Source organism: Colletotrichum tamarilloi (genome assembly GCF_030869305.1).
Source record: "Colletotrichum tamarilloi strain Tom-12 chromosome Unknown Scaffold_179.1, whole genome shotgun sequence".
In the NCBI taxonomy this organism is placed as follows: Eukaryota; Fungi; Ascomycota; class Sordariomycetes; order Glomerellales; family Glomerellaceae; genus Colletotrichum; species Colletotrichum tamarilloi.
This window is the reverse complement of record NW_026849562.1, coordinates 40,068-57,194: the sequence shown is the minus strand read 5'-3', so window position 1 is coordinate 57,194 and position 17,127 is coordinate 40,068. Positions and strand designations below refer to the sequence as shown.

The 17,127-nt window shown below is 55.6% G+C and overlaps 7 protein-coding genes across 7 annotated transcripts; 5 read left to right on the top strand and 2 right to left on the bottom strand.

Annotated features, from left to right (window-relative positions):
* Positions 1 to 495: 495 nt before the first annotated feature.
* Positions 496 to 2,398, top strand: CTAM01_15825 (4-hydroxyacetophenone monooxygenase; the record flags this gene model as incomplete). Its single annotated transcript, XM_060531819.1, has 2 exons — positions 496 to 804; positions 869 to 2,398. The coding sequence occupies 2 exons, from the start codon at positions 496 to 498 to the stop codon at positions 2,396 to 2,398; spliced, it is 1,839 nt and encodes a 612-aa protein (XP_060373626.1).
* Positions 2,399 to 3,440: 1,042 nt separating this feature from the next.
* Positions 3,441 to 5,181, top strand: CTAM01_15824 (major facilitator superfamily transporter; the record flags this gene model as incomplete). Its single annotated transcript, XM_060531818.1, has 6 exons — positions 3,441 to 3,504; positions 3,570 to 3,798; positions 3,883 to 4,394; positions 4,451 to 4,530; positions 4,592 to 4,812; positions 4,887 to 5,181. The coding sequence occupies 6 exons, from the start codon at positions 3,441 to 3,443 to the stop codon at positions 5,179 to 5,181; spliced, it is 1,401 nt and encodes a 466-aa protein (XP_060373625.1).
* A 1,119-nt stretch (positions 5,182 to 6,300) lies between these two features.
* Positions 6,301 to 8,072, top strand: CTAM01_15823 (dibenzothiophene desulfurization enzyme A; the record flags this gene model as incomplete). Its single annotated transcript, XM_060531817.1, has 7 exons — positions 6,301 to 6,367; positions 6,426 to 6,566; positions 6,626 to 6,830; positions 6,882 to 6,894; positions 6,945 to 7,004; positions 7,056 to 7,790; positions 7,848 to 8,072. 7 exons carry the CDS (start codon positions 6,301 to 6,303, stop codon positions 8,070 to 8,072), a joined length of 1,446 nt encoding a protein of 481 aa, XP_060373624.1.
* A 1,257-nt stretch (positions 8,073 to 9,329) lies between these two features.
* Positions 9,330 to 10,982, top strand: CTAM01_15822 (acetyl-CoA hydrolase; the record flags this gene model as incomplete). Its single annotated transcript, XM_060531816.1, has 2 exons — positions 9,330 to 9,523; positions 9,593 to 10,982. 2 exons carry the CDS (start codon positions 9,330 to 9,332, stop codon positions 10,980 to 10,982), a joined length of 1,584 nt encoding a protein of 527 aa, XP_060373623.1.
* Positions 10,983 to 11,397: 415 nt separating this feature from the next.
* On the bottom strand, positions 11,398 to 12,714 carry CTAM01_15821 (PdmS protein; the record flags this gene model as incomplete). Its single annotated transcript, XM_060531815.1, has 1 exon — positions 11,398 to 12,714. One exon carries the CDS (start codon positions 12,712 to 12,714, stop codon positions 11,398 to 11,400), a length of 1,317 nt encoding a protein of 438 aa, XP_060373622.1.
* A 1,341-nt stretch (positions 12,715 to 14,055) lies between these two features.
* Positions 14,056 to 15,441, top strand: CTAM01_15820 (uncharacterized protein; the record flags this gene model as incomplete). Its single annotated transcript, XM_060531814.1, has 1 exon — positions 14,056 to 15,441. One exon carries the CDS (start codon positions 14,056 to 14,058, stop codon positions 15,439 to 15,441), a length of 1,386 nt encoding a protein of 461 aa, XP_060373621.1.
* A 32-nt stretch (positions 15,442 to 15,473) lies between these two features.
* CTAM01_15819 (uncharacterized protein) lies at positions 15,474 to 16,610 on the bottom strand (the record flags this gene model as incomplete). The annotated part of the gene is made up of 2 exons (XM_060531813.1): positions 15,474 to 16,529; positions 16,590 to 16,610. The coding sequence occupies 2 exons, from the start codon at positions 16,608 to 16,610 to the stop codon at positions 15,474 to 15,476; spliced, it is 1,077 nt and encodes a 358-aa protein (XP_060373620.1).
* Positions 16,611 to 17,127: the final 517 nt, after the last annotated feature.

Below are 17,127 nucleotides of genomic sequence, written 5' to 3'. Positions count from 1 at the left end.
AGGAGGGAATGAGAAGGGGGGGGGGGGGGCGTGCTCGTTGTGATTCCCCAAGAAAGTGGGGAGATGGCGTGCTCCCCATACTCCGCGCACCTCATCTCCAGCAACATCCGCCGTGCGTATACTCGCCCGCAACATTGGATAGCGGGGTTATGAAGCTCCAGCATCTATGGTAGGGTGGAGAGCTGTTTCTTTTGTGAAGCTTTCGCTTTGATGCTGCGAGATAACAATGGCTCTTCTCTGATAGGACGGCGAGGCGGTCCCTGAGTTGGACCATACTCAAGACCACGGAGCGTCTTCCCTCCAAGTGCGTGTAACGCGTTCGAGCACGAGTCTGACGTGATTCCGATGTCCGGATCGACGAGGGGCAGAGTCGCCGGCTAACAAAATGTGGCTTTCCCATCTTATCTGCTGTGAGATGTGAGCGGAGTCTATCATAGAGTACTGTAACTCACACCTTCAACTTGAATTATCACCAGAGTATTCACAGCTGTAATCATGGGTGACCACATTGACACAACGCCCTCACAAGTCTTGGAACAGAAGGAGGCTCCGATTGAGACACCTTTGAAGAACGGGTCCGACAAACAGACTCTCATTGAGCGCACCGTCGACTCACTCCTCACGCCACCAAAGTCCATTTATGATGATTACCCGATCAAACTCATCGAAAGATACATAGACGAGCCGCGGGAGCTGAGGGTTGCTGTGATCGGAGCAGGTCTATCGGGTGTCCTTGCTGGCATCCTCTTACCAGCAAAGGTGCCCGGCATCAAGCTCTCGATTTACGAGAAGAACGCCGACGTGGTACGTTTCCAATCAATCTTGAGAACGTTATAGAGGAACTCCCGACTAATACCGATATTTCTAGGGCGGCACATGGTTCGAGAACATCTATCCAGGCGTTCGTTGCGACGTACCAGCCCACGTATATCAGTCAACATTTGACCCCAACACACAATGGACGGAGGAATTTGCCCAAGGCGCCGAGATCCGCGACTACTGGCAGGGCCTGGCGCGGAAATACGACGTTTACAAGCACCTCCATCTCGCACAACGAGTTGAAGGCCTGAACTGGGTAGAATCACGCTCAATCTGGCAAATCACCATCCGCGACCTCGCGACAGACGCAATTCGCACAGAGGAGGCCGAGTTCGTCCTCACAGCCATAGGCCGCTTCAACGCCTGGAAGCTACCAGACTACCCTGGTATCAAGGACTTCAAGGGAGTCCTCAGACACGCCTCGAACTGGGACCCCAGCTTCGACCCGAGAGAAAAGAAGGTCGCGGTGATTGGCAACGGCGCCAGTGGTATTCAGCTCACATCAAATTTGCACAAGGTTGTCTCGCGGCTGGATCACTACGCGCGGAACAAGACGTGGGTCACAGCTTCATTTGCGGGCGACGAGACCTCCATCGAGCCCATCGTCATCCCCGAGAACCTCAGAGAGACCTTCCGCAAGGATCCAGAGGCGTACCTCCTGTACCGCAAGGAGCTGGAGAGCAAATACTTCCGTCACTTCACCGGGTGGCTTAAGGGCTCCAGCGAGAATGATGAGGCGCGAGAAAAGTTCCGCAAGTTCATGAACGACAGGCTCACCAAGAAACCCGAGCTCATCGACGCCCTCATCCCAGACTTCTCGCCACACTGCCGGCGTCTAACACCCGGGCCGGGCTACTTCGAGGCCATTTCTTCCGACAAGACGGAGTACATCCAGACGCGTATCAAGCGGATCACGGAGACGGGCATCGAGACGGAAGACGGCAAGCATCGCGAAGTCGACGCAATCTTTTGCGCTACAGGCGCGAATGTCGACATGGCACCTCCATTCCCCATCACGGCCAAGGGTCAGGACCTCCGCGAGGTCTGGCGCCCCGATGGACCGTATACATACTTCGGCTCCGCAACGCCCGGGTTCCCGAACCTGCTCTTCATCCACGGCCCCAACGGGTCGGGACGCTCCGGCACGGTCCCGCACAACGTCGAGAATCAGATTACGTATTTCGCACGCATCCTCCGTAAGGCGAGCCGCGAGGGGATCAAGACAATTCAGCCTACCAAGAGGGCGGCGGACAACTTTACACAGTACTCTGATGCGTTCTTCGCGACGACGGTGTTGTCAGAGAATTGCAGCTCTTGGTATAACAGCGGTAAGGCCGGTTCAAGGATCCACGGCTTATGGCCCGGGTCTGCTACGCTGGCGACGATCGTACAACGGGAGCCGCGGTGGGAGGACTTTGAGTATGAGTATGTCGGGGACTCGGAAAACCCTTTCTTGTGGTACTTTGGACTTGGATGCACGAAGAGGGAGCTGGACCCGGAATCCGACGTGACTCCTTACCTTAAGGCTGGGGGTGTGGATGTCAAAGATGTCCATGAGAGTTGGCATAGTGTTCCTTAGATTTGCGCAGGAGCTCATAGATACATGCGCTACGATGAATGCAACAAAATCAATACCATCATGATCACTTGAAAGAGATATCTCGAGTGCATAGTCTGCGCCATGGGGATGTCCTGGGTAGACTCTTCGCTGCTTGCTTGCTTGATAATAGAGCTTAGGTAGTCTCTGGCAGAAGAATCTGTGGTACTCAGAAATCGTACAGTGCTTTGTCCCAAACCATCGAAAATGTCTCGAGCCAGTAGATTGAAACCAAATGCCAAGCCATCAATGTCAATGGCACCATGCCGAACTACGAACCCGAGGAACAGGATAAGCCAAACGGCCCATCTGAAGCCACCAGGTCTTCAACCCACGTGGACGCGCGATTTGACATGCCAAACGTTCCCAAAGACTCGGAATCAAAATGTCGTGCTTTTGCTCCTAGCGTGGGGAATTCGACACGGTACCGTGGTGGTGGTGTTGACTATCGACTCTATTGCTTTGATTGACAAGAGCGTCGAGGGTGGTACTCCGGAACCCGTGCGCCGGCAGCGGAATGGCGTGCTGTACCCGGTTGATTTCGCAACCCAAATTCGCCGGAGATTTCCACAAAGTCGTCTTAGCGAGTACTCACTTCAAACGCTAAGCTATTGGAGAATTGGAGTAAGCCTGGCAGATGCTGCCGGGGTTCTCTTGGTATTAGGCAAAGGATGGGAGGAAAGGAAAAAAAAGTTTGTCTGGACCCTGCAGTCTGGGCCCGGCATGTGTCAATGGCAACCATGTTACTTTGGGAGAGAATTGAGGAATTGGGCGCTGACAGCAGAGGCGAGCAGTGAAGTTGGCCTGACTATGACATCCAGCTGGACAATCCCTGCATGTTCTTGTCTCTTCTGATCTGGTCCATAAGACGAAGGATTCCCGTTTCTGTTGCGATTCCCCCTGCGATAGAGGACTCGGCATTTCAGGTCTTGGCTTTCGAAGATATCAAGACATAGTCTTTCTCTTCTTTCATTCATCAGTCCAGCCTTGTGTTACCTTCGATCTTAATCGGAAGACCTTCACAATGGCAGAAGTCGCCAACCCAGCAAAGGGCGATGTCATCCCTCCCAAGTCGGAGCGTCATCCAGGTTCGTCAACGGTGCAAAGATAATGCTTGCAGTACCACTAGAAGACTGACATCAGAATTCAACAGTGAAATGGTACCGCTCGACGTTCTACAACATGACCATCCTCGGCCTCTGCAACCTCGCAGCCCCAGGTATCTGGGGCGCCATGAACTCCCTCGGCGCAGGCGGCGCCGCATCGCCAAAGGTCGTCAACGCCGCCAACGCCCTCACATTCTGCCTCATGGTGGTGTCCTGCTACTTCTCCTCCGTCATCGTCCACTACATAGGCATCAAGGGCGCCCTCATCTTTGGAACGTAGGTTCAGCCCGCCTTCCCAACGCCACGAATGTGGAAGAGCGTGTCGGGAAAAGCACAAGCTGACACTACCAAATCCAACAGCATCGGCTACGCCCCCTTCGCAGCAGGCCTCTACACAAACAACCGCTACGGCGTCGAATGGCTCATGCTTCTTGGCGCCGCCCTCTGCGGCATCTCCGCCGGCGTCTTCTGGATGGCCGAGGCCGCCATCGCCATCGCCTACCCGGAGCCATGGAACCGCGGCAAGGCGCTGGGCTACTGGCTCACCTACCGCCTCTGCGGCCAGATCCTCGGCGGCGCCATCAACCTCGGCCTCAACGCGGACAACGACCAGGCCGGCAAGGTCTCGTACACCGTCTTCATTATCTTTATTGCCATCCAGGCTGCGGGCCCGTTTGTCGGCTTCTTCTTGAATAAGCCGGAGCAGGTGGAGAGGCAGGATGGCAAAAAGGTTAGCTTGGCGATTTTGGAGAATCCGTGGTATGAGATCAAGGCTACGACGAGAAACTTGTTGAAGCCGAAGTTCCTTTTGATTGTTCTTTGGATTGGCCAGGCTGTGTTTGCGGAGGCTGTGTTCTTCACGTATCTTGCCTGTAAGTCTTTCCAAAAGCTCTCCTCTAGGAGACTTGAAGCTAACGTTGTACTGCAGCATGGTTTTCTGTTCGATCTCGAGCTCTCGGATCCTTCCTTTCCGGCATCGTGGCCGTGATTTCCGGTAATCTTCTCGGAGTAAGTAGCTCTCGCAAGCTCGTAGCTAGAAATAAGAGACGGTCACTGACGATGCTGGCAGCACTGGCTTGATCGCGCAAAGGTGTCACTCAAGCTCCGCACGAGGTCGACCTTCTGGACTCTCGTCGTCACTCAGGGCGCGTGGTGGCTCTGGGCGACCGTCCTCGCGACGCGGTTCCGCCAGACCCGCCCTGTCCACGACTGGGCCAGCCCTGGCTTCGGAGCCGCCTTTGCGGTCTACATCTTCCTCACGATCGGATTCCAGATCAACTATCTCTTCCTGTACGTCAAATCCTTCGTGGAACTAATCTCACGTCGTGTTTGCCGAGACTTTTGGAACTAACACAGACAAACAGGTACTTCATCGTCACAAACCTGGCCGAAGGCGAAGAGGAAGTCATCCGCTACGCCGCCCTGCTCCGCGGAGTCGAGTCGGCGTGGCAGGCCGTCAGCTACGGCCTCACATCAATCACCCTCTTTGGCGAGGTCGGCGCAATCTACCTCAACTTTGCGCTGTGGGCCGTGGCCATCGGGCCCGCGTGGCTGGTCCTGAGACACTTTGGCTCCGGGCTGTCGGCGCACGTGGAGGAGGTGCGCGAGGTGAGCGGCGTGGTGTCTAGCGAGGATGGCGAATCGGACGTGAAGCACTAGACAGTACCTTAAACGGTGGGATAGAGTGCGAGTCGGCGTTGGTGATACCCGAATTGCTGGGACGCGTTGCCGGCTGGGGTGGATAACTCCTCTCAGCTTGATGCCGATCGTCGAGACTGGGGTTGCGATATTGCTATAGAGATTAATTATTCCCTGTTTCTCCGCGCCAGATAATCTCTGTATGAACCTTAATTGAATGCTCTTTCCGAACATCTGTGTCATGTGTTGATGTACTGCCAATGAGGTGATCACGAAGCCGAAATCATCGTGAGACCGATACTCAGGTCGATTGGCGAATGAAAGCTCGACAGAGACAATCAATCCTGCGCTTCGAACTGCCCCTCATAGAGTGGTCTGCAGTACTGTATCACTACTGCTAAAATTTGCGGATATTAACCATCCGCCAATCTGTCGCGCGGTAATCTGCAACTCTCTGGTTGGGCCATGTCATCGGAGCTAACATGACGTGATAACCTCATGTCGGAAACCTTGAACCCCACGACCTGCGGTTGCCGGCGGGAGCCGCTGTATCTCCTCTTCAGCCAAGGGCATCTTGGCCCCGCGACTTACAGCTTAACCGCCTTTTGCAGCCTAAATAGCTAAATGCCTTTACACGGAGCTTTTCAGGAGACATCATTCGGAGGCCCAGGCGAGCTATCGAACAGGAGCTTCCCTGGAAACAATCAGGAAGGCGGAGTGCAGGGGTCGTCGGCATTGGCGTGGGGTCCGCCCATGGCCCGTTTGTGCGTCGTCGTGCGTCTTGCGCCACCGAGCCGTCCGGTGGCATCATCGCCCCGGCTGCACGGTGCCGGACCCACGCCGAGTATCGGGAGGGGCAATTTGGGGTAAACTTCGACATGTTCTGTGTAAGACCACCGCCGGGGGGTGTGTCTCCAAAGGGGACGTCACCTCGTTCGACGCGAACCCCTCCATGTTACCCCGCGGTGGCCGAGGTTTCGCTAAATGATTGTAGTAATAGTCTGGAAAAAGTTTTGTTGTATTTTGTTGTCGCAAAAGCCAGAAACTTCTTCCCTTTTGAAACCTTTCTCATGAGCACGATCGATTCTAGCGAACTTAGAGACTCCAAAGTACTCCAGAAGTAAGAAAGACGAAGAAAACATGGCCGACACGACGGGAAGCGCAAAGCCGAAGAAGAGCCTCGTGCTCAATGCCTTCGTTGAGATGTGTATGGCATCCAGGTTTCGCCGCAGACTCTCGCATTGAAGCTGACAGTTCCCGTGTAGGCAGTGGACACCAGTCCCCCGGACTCTGGAGGCATCCCGAAGACGAGTCGTGGCGCTTCAACGAAATCAGCCATTGGGTTGAGTTGGCTAAGCTGCTCGAGGAGGCCAAGTTCCACGGCATCTTCATCGCCGATGTTCTTGGTGAGTTTGACTTGTCGTTCAGGATATCGAAATCGGAATATCAGCTAATAACAAAGCAGGCGGCTACGATGTCTACTCGCAGTCCCTCGACCCCGCAAAGGTTTCCGGTGCCCAATGGCCCGTCAACGAGCCATTGGCCCCCGTGGCTGCCATGGCTGCGGTAACGAAGAACATTGGCTTCGGCGTGACGGTATCGACGACATATGAGCAGCCGTACCACCTCGCAAGGCGTTTGTCGACTCTCGATCACCTCACGGGCGGTCGGTAAGTAGCCCAAGGACCGGTCACGAAGGTCCCTTGCTAATAGTATCATAGACTTGGTTGGAATGTCAGTCTCCAGGCAGAATCTTTTGAGGAAGCGCAGACTGACCAGCACAGATCGTGACGAGCTACCTAGATTCCGCAGCAAAGAACATGGGTCTCACCCAGCAGCCCCAGGTAGGATAACGCGAAGCCATCCCACGATCCGGGCACTGCTAACAGGGCCAGCACGACGACCGATACGCGCAAGCCGAGGAGTACATCAAGGTCATGTACAAGCTCTTCGAGTCCTCATGGAGAGACGACGCCGTCAAGCTCGACCGCAAGTCAGGCATCTACACCCAGCCCGACCTCGTCCGCAAGATCGACCACAACGGGCGCTTCTTTACCGTCCCTGGCCCGCACATCGTCCAACCCAGTCCGCAACGCACCCCTCTCCTCCTGCAAGCCGGAACCTCCAAGGCCGGCAAACAATTCGCGGCGCAGCACGCCGAAGCCATCTTCGTTTCGGCGCACGCGCCCGCCGTGTGCGCAAAGAACATTGCCGAGATCCGGGAGCTCGCGCGGACGCAGTACGGCCGCGACGGTAAGGATATCAAGGTGCTCGCGCTCGTGACGCCTATCCTGGGCGCTACGGAGGAGGAGGCGCAGGCGAAGCTGGCTGATTACCGCAAGTACGCCTCGCACGAGGGCGCGCTGGCGCTGTTCGGTGGCTGGACGGGCATCGATTTGAGCAAGTATGGTGACGAGGAGGAGCTGCGTCAGGTGGAGAGCAATGCTGTCAAGTCGACTGTTGAGGGGTACGCGCGGTTCTCGCCGGGTACGTCAAAGTGGACGAAGCATACTATTGCCGAGCACGTCAGCATTGGTGGCAACGGGCCCATTTTTGTCGGTACGGCTTCGCAGGTTGCTGATGGGCTTGAGACGTGGATCGAGGAGGCGGATGTTGATGGATTCAACTTTGTAAGTGCCCATGCCGTTTTGTTGGTGGGAGATGATGATGCTGACTATTGATGCTAGGCGTACGCCCTCTTCCCACAGTCCTTCAAGGACATTATCGATCTTCTCCTGCCGGAGCTACGTCGTCGCGGTCTCTTCTGGGACGACTACGCGGTTCCCGGTGGAACGTACAGAGAGAACTTTTATCGCAAGCAGGGCCAGTCGGGACCGCTGGATGAGCACGTCGCGGCGTCATACAGGTGGAAGGCGGGAGTTTCGGCTGAAGAGGCCAAGATTCCGGAATAAATGGTCAGGATACGTCGTGGTGTGGATGCATGTACCTAGGCTTTGCCGAAACTCGTCAAGAATGGGCAAAAAAAGTAAAAAGAGACGAAAAGAAGCTATTCCCAACGTTCGAAACCTTGCAAATGACGGGTCTCCTTCCTCTTTGAGTCTTGAAGATGCGAGAGCGTGAGAAGGGCAATTCCTGGTGTCAGACACACCTTACGTAAGGTAGGTACGTAGCACGAAATGGAGCCAGATCGACCGGGAAGACGTGGATCTGCCTCAACGAATGAGACGACGCAGCGCAGTCTTAAGGCCGAGATTCGTCCGGCCGAGCTGTGCCGAAGGTTGAGCTCGCATCTACGGAAGTTTAAGAAAATACTCCAGTTTATTTTTGTCGCTGGCATCTCGGGAACCGCCTTGACGGTGGGGGCTTTGGTCCATCTAGGTACTCGAAGCTTAGGGACATGAAGTTCAAAACATCTATGGAAGACCACTAGACAATGCAAACATTGCGCGCATCAACAGACAATACAAAAATAGTGGAAAATCTCCTGACTGAACCTCAGCCCAGATTTGCTTGGAAAACAGCGGAATCCACGAGACTTGATTGGTCAATGGCTGTTGACTCTCGGCTCAAACCGAAAGGATGCGCGGTGAGGTACCTGGAATTAAGCCCTACAGGCTGCCAACAGCAGACTACTCAGGCACATTGCGAGCCTTACAAAGTACCTGGCGACAGGCGAAAGAGACAAGAAGGTTTCTCGCTCTAGCGGCGGGCATGCGGCTGCGTCCTTGAGGATGTTACCGACTGTTACCGAGCCGCAAACCGTCAATGAACCAATCATACTCTCCAACTTGATGACATAATACTTCAAGGGGCACTCTCTACCTCTAAGAAAGCTTGGAGCTATCTTGGAGCTCCCTGGTCTCCAAGGGTTGGTGCTGCGTCATTCCCCACCGAGGGGCTCAAGGAGTGACCTGATCTTTTTTCCCCATACCTTGACTCTTGACTCTTGGTCTTTTCTCCTGAGTCCAGAACTGAATGGAGACGCGCTCTTTCCATCGGAACCAAACAAAACTGACAGTATAAAGTCTCGCCGGCGCCCACTTTCTGCCCCAGAGCCACCCCGTTCTCCGTACCTTCCTCTCCTTGTTGTCGTCGTAGGCCAGGCTTCGAACTCCGTCCTCTCCTCTCTCCCCTCCTTTCCACGGGCATTGACCCTCTGTGAACCTCTCCACTCCTCACTTTCATTTGCGTGATCGCCTCTCGCGATCATGGCGTCTCCTATTGCTTCCGCCGCTCTGCGGGCTCGCGTCAAACGTCCCTCGATGCTCAAGAAGCTCACCAAGCCCCAGGATCTCCTGCAGCACTTCCCCAATGGCGCCTACATCGGCTGGTCCGGCTTCACTGGCGTCGGGTACCCCAAGAAGATGCCCACCTACTTGGCGGACCACGTCGAGCAGAACTCGTAAGAACTTCTAGAGGTGCTACTAGATCTGGTTCCAATAAGCTAATATGTATCGTTCCCGTCGAATAGTCTTCAGGGCCAGCTCAAGTACAGCCTGTTTGTCGGTGCCTCCTCCGGCGCCGAGACCGAGAACCGCTGGGCCAGCTTGGATATGATCAATCGCCGAGCCCCCCATCAGGTCGGCAAGGCCATCTCCAAGGGCATCAACGAGGGCAGGATTCACTTCTTCGACAAGCACCTGTCGCAGTTCCCCGTCGACCTCGTATACGGCTTCTATACCAAGGACCGCCCAAACAAGAACCTTGACGTTGTCGTAGTCGAGGCCACAGAGATCAAGGAGGATGGCAGCATCGTTCCTGGTGCGTCTGTCGGAGCGACCCCTGAGCTCGTGCAGATGGCCGACAAGATCATCATCGAGGTCAACACCGCGCTGCCCAACTTTGATGGTCTTCACGACATCACCATGACCGACGTGCCCCCGCGCCGCAAGCCCTACCTCATCACCAGCGTCGAGGATCGCATCGGAACGAACTCTATCCCCATTGACCCCGAGAAGGTCGTTGGCATCATCGAGTCCGACTACATGGATCAGACCGGCCCCAACGCCCCCGAAGACGACGGCTCCAGAGCCATCGCCAGACATCTGATCGAATACTTCGAGCACGAGGTTAAGCACGGCCGTCTTCCCAAGAGCCTGCTCCCGCTGCAGTCCGGTATCGGCAACATTGCCAACGCCGTCGTTGGAGGCCTCAAGGACAGCAACTTTGAAAACCTCAAGGTGTGGACCGAGGTCATCCAGGATACCTTCCTCGACCTCTTTGACTCGGGCAAGCTCGAATTTGCGACCGCCACCTCGGTGCGCTTTTCCCCCGACGGCTTCAAGCGCTTCTACGACAACTGGGAGAGCTACCACAACAAGCTCCTCCTCCGCAACCAGCAGGTCTCCAACTCCCCCGAGATCATTCGCCGCCTCGGCGTCATTGGCATGAACACCCCTGTCGAGGTTGACATTTACGCCCACGCCAACAGCACGTGCGTCATGGGCTCCCGCATGCTCAACGGTATGGGCGGTAGCGGCGATTTCCTCCGCAACGCAAAGTACAGCATCATGCACACTCCCTCGACGCGCCCTTCCAAAACAGACCCCCACGGAGTCAGCTGTATCGTCCCAATGTGCACGCACATTGACCAGACCGAGGCGGACATTGACGTCATTGTCACTGAGCAAGGCCTCGCTGACGTTCGTGGGCTGAGTCCCCGCGAGCGTGCGCGCGTCATCATCAAGAAGTGCGCCCACCCGGTCTACCAGCCCATCCTCCTCGACTACTTCGAGAAGGCCGAGTTTGAGTGCTTGCGCAAGGGCATGGGCCACGAGCCTCATCTGCTCTTCAACTCCTTTGATCTCCACAAGGCCCTGGTTGAGGAGGGTAGTATGCAGAAGGTCAAGAGCTTCAAATGAACAGGCCAACATCCGCCGACGCCACAGTCAAGGATGAGAGCTTCAAACAAGGTAAAAGCGTTTAAAGCCACCTGAGAAGGCATTGTTGGATTTGCTTGCATTGGTGTAATGGTGCATTTTGCGGACCTGCGATCTCGGAGCATACTTTGATAGAATACCTAGTCCTCTTTTTTTTTGTTGATAGAGAAATGATACCTCGCTGGATAATGGAGCATTTACATTGCATGCCAAGCGTTGGCAGTGGATACCGCTTGCTGTCAAAAGTGAAGATCAATTTCTCAGCCCCCGATACCACGCAGCGCCGGCGCGCCGGAGATATCACTCCTCGGCCGCCCGACCCCCGACCCGGAACCCCGATAGTCTCGGCCCGTACAAACTTCCAACTCGAAGCTGAAATCTTCAACCCCCGGCCCCTTCATCTCCGACTACGCTCAACAACCTCCTCCAACGCATCAACCGCCTCCCCAGGCCCATCCCCATGCCCGCCAAAATCCACGCTCACCCTCTCGGCCGCACTCCGGAACTTTTCATCGTCGATGACCCGCTCCACCGCGCGCCTCAACACATTTTCACTTGGCGCGTCGGTCGCGAGATCGATCCCGGCGCCGCTCCACGCCACCCGCGAGCTCACGTCGGCCTTATCCTCGCTCCGACCCGCGCAGACTAACGGTACGCCGAAGCGCAGCGCCGCGAGAACGCCGTTGTAGCCTGCGTTGGTGACCATTACGCCCACGTGCGGGAGGAGGCGGGCGTGGGGGATGAAGGTGGCTACGCGGGCGTTTGACGGGAGGGAGAGGGAGGATGCTGGGAGGTGAGTTTCTGCGTTTGGGGTTGTGGCGATGACGAGGAGGTCTGGGCGGTGGGCGAGGGCGGCGAGGGTTGGTGTGATGAGGTTTGCGGCGTTTGTTGCATAGGTGCCTTGTGTTACGTGGATTACCTTTTCCCGCGGGTGAGCGAGCATCTCATCCCACCATTTAGGCAGAGGCTCGAGCTCGTCTTCGTTGAAGAGCGGGAGGAGCGGTCCGACGAATTTCACGGCTGGGTGGAGGTTCTTGCGCGGGAACTCGAAGGCTGGCGTCGTGGGCATGATGTGTAGAATATCCGACCTCGTGGAATCGTAGAACCCCGACGCCGGCAAGGGCGGAAGACCGAGCTCTTCTCGGTGGGCGTTGAGCGCGGCCGTGAGTTTCGGGTAGAGAAGCCAGCTCGCGGCCGCGTGCGCGAGGACGTTGAGCCACCGGCCGAAGAGGGTCGCCGGGGGCGCCCAGCCGGTACCCCACGGCGGGACCTCCGGGTCGAGAGTGACAAGCGGGTTGATACCCAGCGTCGCGTACGGTAAGCCCGTGAGGTCACGGAGGCAGTGTGCGCCGTAGGCGCAGAGGTCTACAAGTAGGATATCCGCCTTGAACGCCGACGTTCCGTCGGAGCCGTCGAGGACGGCGCGGTAGGCTGCGACTTGGTCTGGTACCCTGTCGAGAAACAGCTTCCGGAGGGTGGAGGCTACGGCGGCAAGGCCAGAGGTCTCCGGGTCGGGTGCGAGGGCGGTCTCGTCGTGCGCGGCGAGCGGGGGCGGGGAGGGGACGAAGAGTGCGCCGGTTTGTGGGATCATGTGGGCGTGGGAGGCGGATGTGAGCCAGGCTACGGTGTGGCCTCTGCGGGCGAGGGCGAGGGCGATGGGTTGCATTGGGTGGATGTGGCCTGCGAAGGGCATCGTTGCGATGAGGACCTTCATCTTAGTTTGAGTTGCCGGAGGTCATTCGGAGAGAGTTTGTGCTCGGTGCGGGGACAATCGTTGGTTGAAGGCGTCCTAGATGGAAAGAGTGATGATTCTGTAACTGATTAGCATATCTTGTATCACTATCCACTACGTGCTCTGAGGTGAGATGCGATGATGTGAGAGTGATGCCCCTCCCTTGCCGCACTATGTAATCTCACCCGGGCGCGGATGCCCCGGTCGGTTAGTGTAGGATCGCATGTCAATTAAGGTTAAATGAGACGTTGTGATAGACGTCTCTTACCCTCTCAGTATAGCGATTCAAACGAAACATCTTCTCCAAAAGAGTTTAATTGAGATAACATATCTGTCTAACTGTGGCTGAGTCTCGTAGTCTTGGAAGTTCGAAAAATCCTGATATCCATGACTCTGTCACCGAAGTGACCAAAGTTCACTGCTCCGACCGAAGTTATGCGGGGCTTTGGGCGAGACTTACCGCGGATCTTGATGTGAAGAAACACCGTGTTGACTCCCGCTGCTTGAATATCCTGTCAAAGCCAGTAAGGCATCGAATGTTCGAGGCTGGGAGAAAGTGATAAGTTCAACATTTGCAGAGTCCTGATCTGCCAATAGGCTTCATCAGCAGCTGTACCTCTGTTCCAAATTTTCTCCAAAGGCTATACAAGCCTTCTCATTGCTCTCAAGTCCGGGGGCACGAAGGACGATCGGCGGCCATGTTCCACGTCGTAAATGATGTTACCGCCCTAGGTATTCAACAAAAACTTTGCGCTATACAGTTCATGTCAAAGGAACTCAGAAACATATCCGTACAGCCGTCATGATCACTGCAGAATATGGACCCACTCCAATTTCAACCAATTGCGTAGATCGAGAATGTCACCAGTCCTCATACCAAAATGGTTCTGCATCTTCTCCAAGCGTAACTCAACCGCTGGCATATGCGTTCTTGCCAAAAAGCCGTGCCCCGGTTCCTAGGCACCATGGTCATTATCAAATGTACCTTCTGTTTCCCCCAAATCGAATTATTCTTGTAGAATCGTGCAGTTAGCTGCTGACAAGGCAAAGAGTCCGCTATGACCGATCGGCGTTAGCTGCCTAGATTGACGTGGTCACAGAAACTGGGAAGGATTCGACATTTCAGGACAGATCTTACTATCTATCGAAAACATCGCCAGTCCGAGCACTACAGAGTCGTGGCCTTTCGTGAACTGGAACGGCATATAACGCGGCACTTCCTCGTGCCATAATCTCGCAATTCTCGAATCTCGTCCGAACCATGTTTGCAGACTGGATGCAAAGCCAATGATTAATCAACTTTATCAGCCAGCGATCGAAATAATGCAACCATTTTCCCGCGGTTTACTCTTCTTCTCCCTTGTCGTACTCGCTGCTGCCAAATGCCCAACATACATCGACACCGTAGTTCCGTCAGGGCAAACCCGTCGCTATGGCAATCGCGAGCCCGGCGACCCCATCCTGGCAACCATGCACGACGTCCACAAAACCCTCTCAAACTGCGAATCCATTAAAAGCCTCAAACTCCGCGTCACCAGCCTAGGGTGCTCTGAACATCCTGACCGCTGGAACTTCCCACTCGACCTAGCGTCTGGGTCCACATACCCCTCAGAGCTGGAGTCACTAGACCTGGAGGGCTATCATTTTGGCGATCGGATATGGGACGAGATCCAGGAGCCGCCGTTTCGAACAGGTTCCAAGTTTTGGGATAGGATGGAGTGGATTGGCTCCGGTAGAGCCTGGAAGTGGTTGAGGTATCTCCCGTTATCCGCGGAGCAAAAGATCAAGACGAATCTGGACTTGTGGCTGGATGCCATGGATTTCGGGAGCATCCAGAATCTTACACTGAGGCCCAGGATCGACGAGTATCCTGACGTTGCGAAGCTGGTCCCACACTTGAAATCACTTCAGTCGTTGAAGGTTTATGGCGCCTGGGCAAAAGACCTCATCCTGGGGGTACCTGAGAACTCGTTGACACATCTGTCGTGGATATTCAGCCACGAGACCGGCGCTTCCGTGTTGCCCATCATACGACACCATGCGCAGTCTCTAAAAAGCCTCGAATGGCGCGAGGCGGAAAGCGGGACTCGGCAGCGGCGAGTGATGACGGCGGAAGAAATCGCAGAACTCGGCCGCATGGCGCCGAACTTGGAGAGCATTACCCTCGACATCAACCGCAATGGGACATGGCCGATGGAGCACTTTGACGCGCTAGTGACCAACTTCCCAAAACTGACCAACATTACAATCTTCTTGGAGTTTGCGAGCGAGTGCCGGCGACAGCTGGGTGCCTCCACGGAGGGGATCTATGGCTACGAGCAATGGAAGATGGGTGAGGCGTCGGATTGCGGTAGCGGGATAGAGTCCATGGCCCAGCCGCCGCTGGAGATTGAACAGGCCAAGAAGCTGTGGGGACACTTGCGGGAGAAGAAGGTTGGGGATTTGCTGAAGAAGGTCGTTTTCTATGCGGGTGACTGGGAGAGGCCGTGGGATGGGCCGATGGCTGAGAACGAATGGCTCGAGGGTAGGAGATCGTTCTTCTGGTGTGAGGCTTCGGACAACCCGCCGAAAAGATATAATGGAGGGTGTGTGGGGCTGATAGCGGATGTTCCTACGAGGCGTAGTTCCTCTGGGTATGATGAAGACCGGTGGGATGCTCCGGGTTGGCAAAGCGATTTGGCTCGGCGAGCCATGCGGATGGAGCTTTGAAGTGGAGGACTCTTGAAGATAAAGCGGAATAATCAAGATGGTGTTTCGTGTGATCCAGATGTTGCCTCTCCCTCCGCGCGAGCATCCCTGTCCATGAGCTCTCTGACCCAACTCCCAATGCCAACGGAGACGCAGACGGTACTCCATCTAGGCCCGTCACCGAAGCACACAAAGTTCTGAGACAGCCAGCCCACAAGCCCCTGCATCATCTCCCCATCAAAGGACGTCCCCTTTCCCTCCGCAACATCCTGCATCCTCACAGCCTGATCAGTCGTAATCTGGCTGAGAATATTCCCCGCAACCTCCTGCGGCGTCTTCCAGTACCTGCTCGGCCTCCCCTTCTTCTCGCACTCATCGCCGGCGAGCTGGTAGACCTGCGTGCAGGTACGCTCGGCGAACTGGTCCGAGAGCTTGCGGAACATGTACCCCTTGTTCTTGTAGTCCATCCTCGCCTGGGCGAGCGATAGGAGATATTTGCGGTCGGTGAGATGCTCGGAGTGGCTGAACACGCGGTCCAGGGCTTTGATTGCGGGAGGCGAGGGGCGGGCGTCCCAGAGGTCGACGGTGTAGTTCATGGTGGACCAGAAGATGCAGCCGGCGAGGGTGTGCATGCCCGGGCCGAGGTAGGGGACGATGTCGAGCGGTGGTTCGAGGATGCGGATGAGGCGGTCTGTGTCTACCCAGAGGCCGTAGTCTAGACGGGGGCTTGATCTGCCGCCGGCACGGAGGCGCCGTTCTGATGTCGATGATGGGTCTCTTGGCACTATTGAGGACTGGGTTGTTGCTGGTGGCGGCGGTGGTGGTGTCCGGGATAGATTATCGGGTGGTGATTGTGATGATCCTAATTCTTCAACATCGTGATCGTCGACGTCATTCATGGCATCATCTTCAGTGATATTGGCGAGTTCTCGTGCGCGACAGAGTGCGGCTCTCAGATGATTTGATGTGGGCTGTCCCTTGAGAGCACTGTTGATCTCGGCTATGACATTCTTGAGATTTCTATTCTCCTCTTCGAGCTTCTGAACCTTGGAAGCATGTCGCTTGCGGTACTCGCGCTGAGCAATGACACCGCGCTCACGACGCCGGACCTGGGTCGAGTTAGCGAATCATGTCCATAGCCTGGGCGGATAGTTCATGGGTTACATTACCTCGGCGTCGGCTGGACTCATTCCTTTTTTTTTTCGGTACGGTCTCGTTATGGGTGCCAGTCGTTAAAGCAAGTGACCGGGCTCAACCATGGGCCGAGTCAACGTTATCTCGGATGAGAAATGTCATGGGTTGTTTTGTCTTTGTTGGCGTCGAGAAAGGATTAATCAGCGAGAACTGGGACAGGGCGCATCGTGTCAGCATATGGCGCGGGGCCCACTCCGGCTGCCGGTCCATAACGTTATCTATCCGACTCGGCCCAGCGCCCGGCCCAGCGCCAATGATGTGAATCCTGGCAACTTTGGTCCGAGTCCGAACCTCCAACGTTGACGGTTCCAAGTGTCGTCTAGAAGTAACAATCCTTCTTTCCTGAGCTCAATAGCAGAGATTTCAAATACTGGCTGACATGGCAAGGCGATGATGCCTTAGCCTCGCTGCCCGTAGTATCAGCCAATCTAGGCGGCGCTAAGAAGAGCTTAGCCAAGCAATATGCTTACTCCCAAGCAGGAGACATGATGTGTTGAATATTGACATCAACAT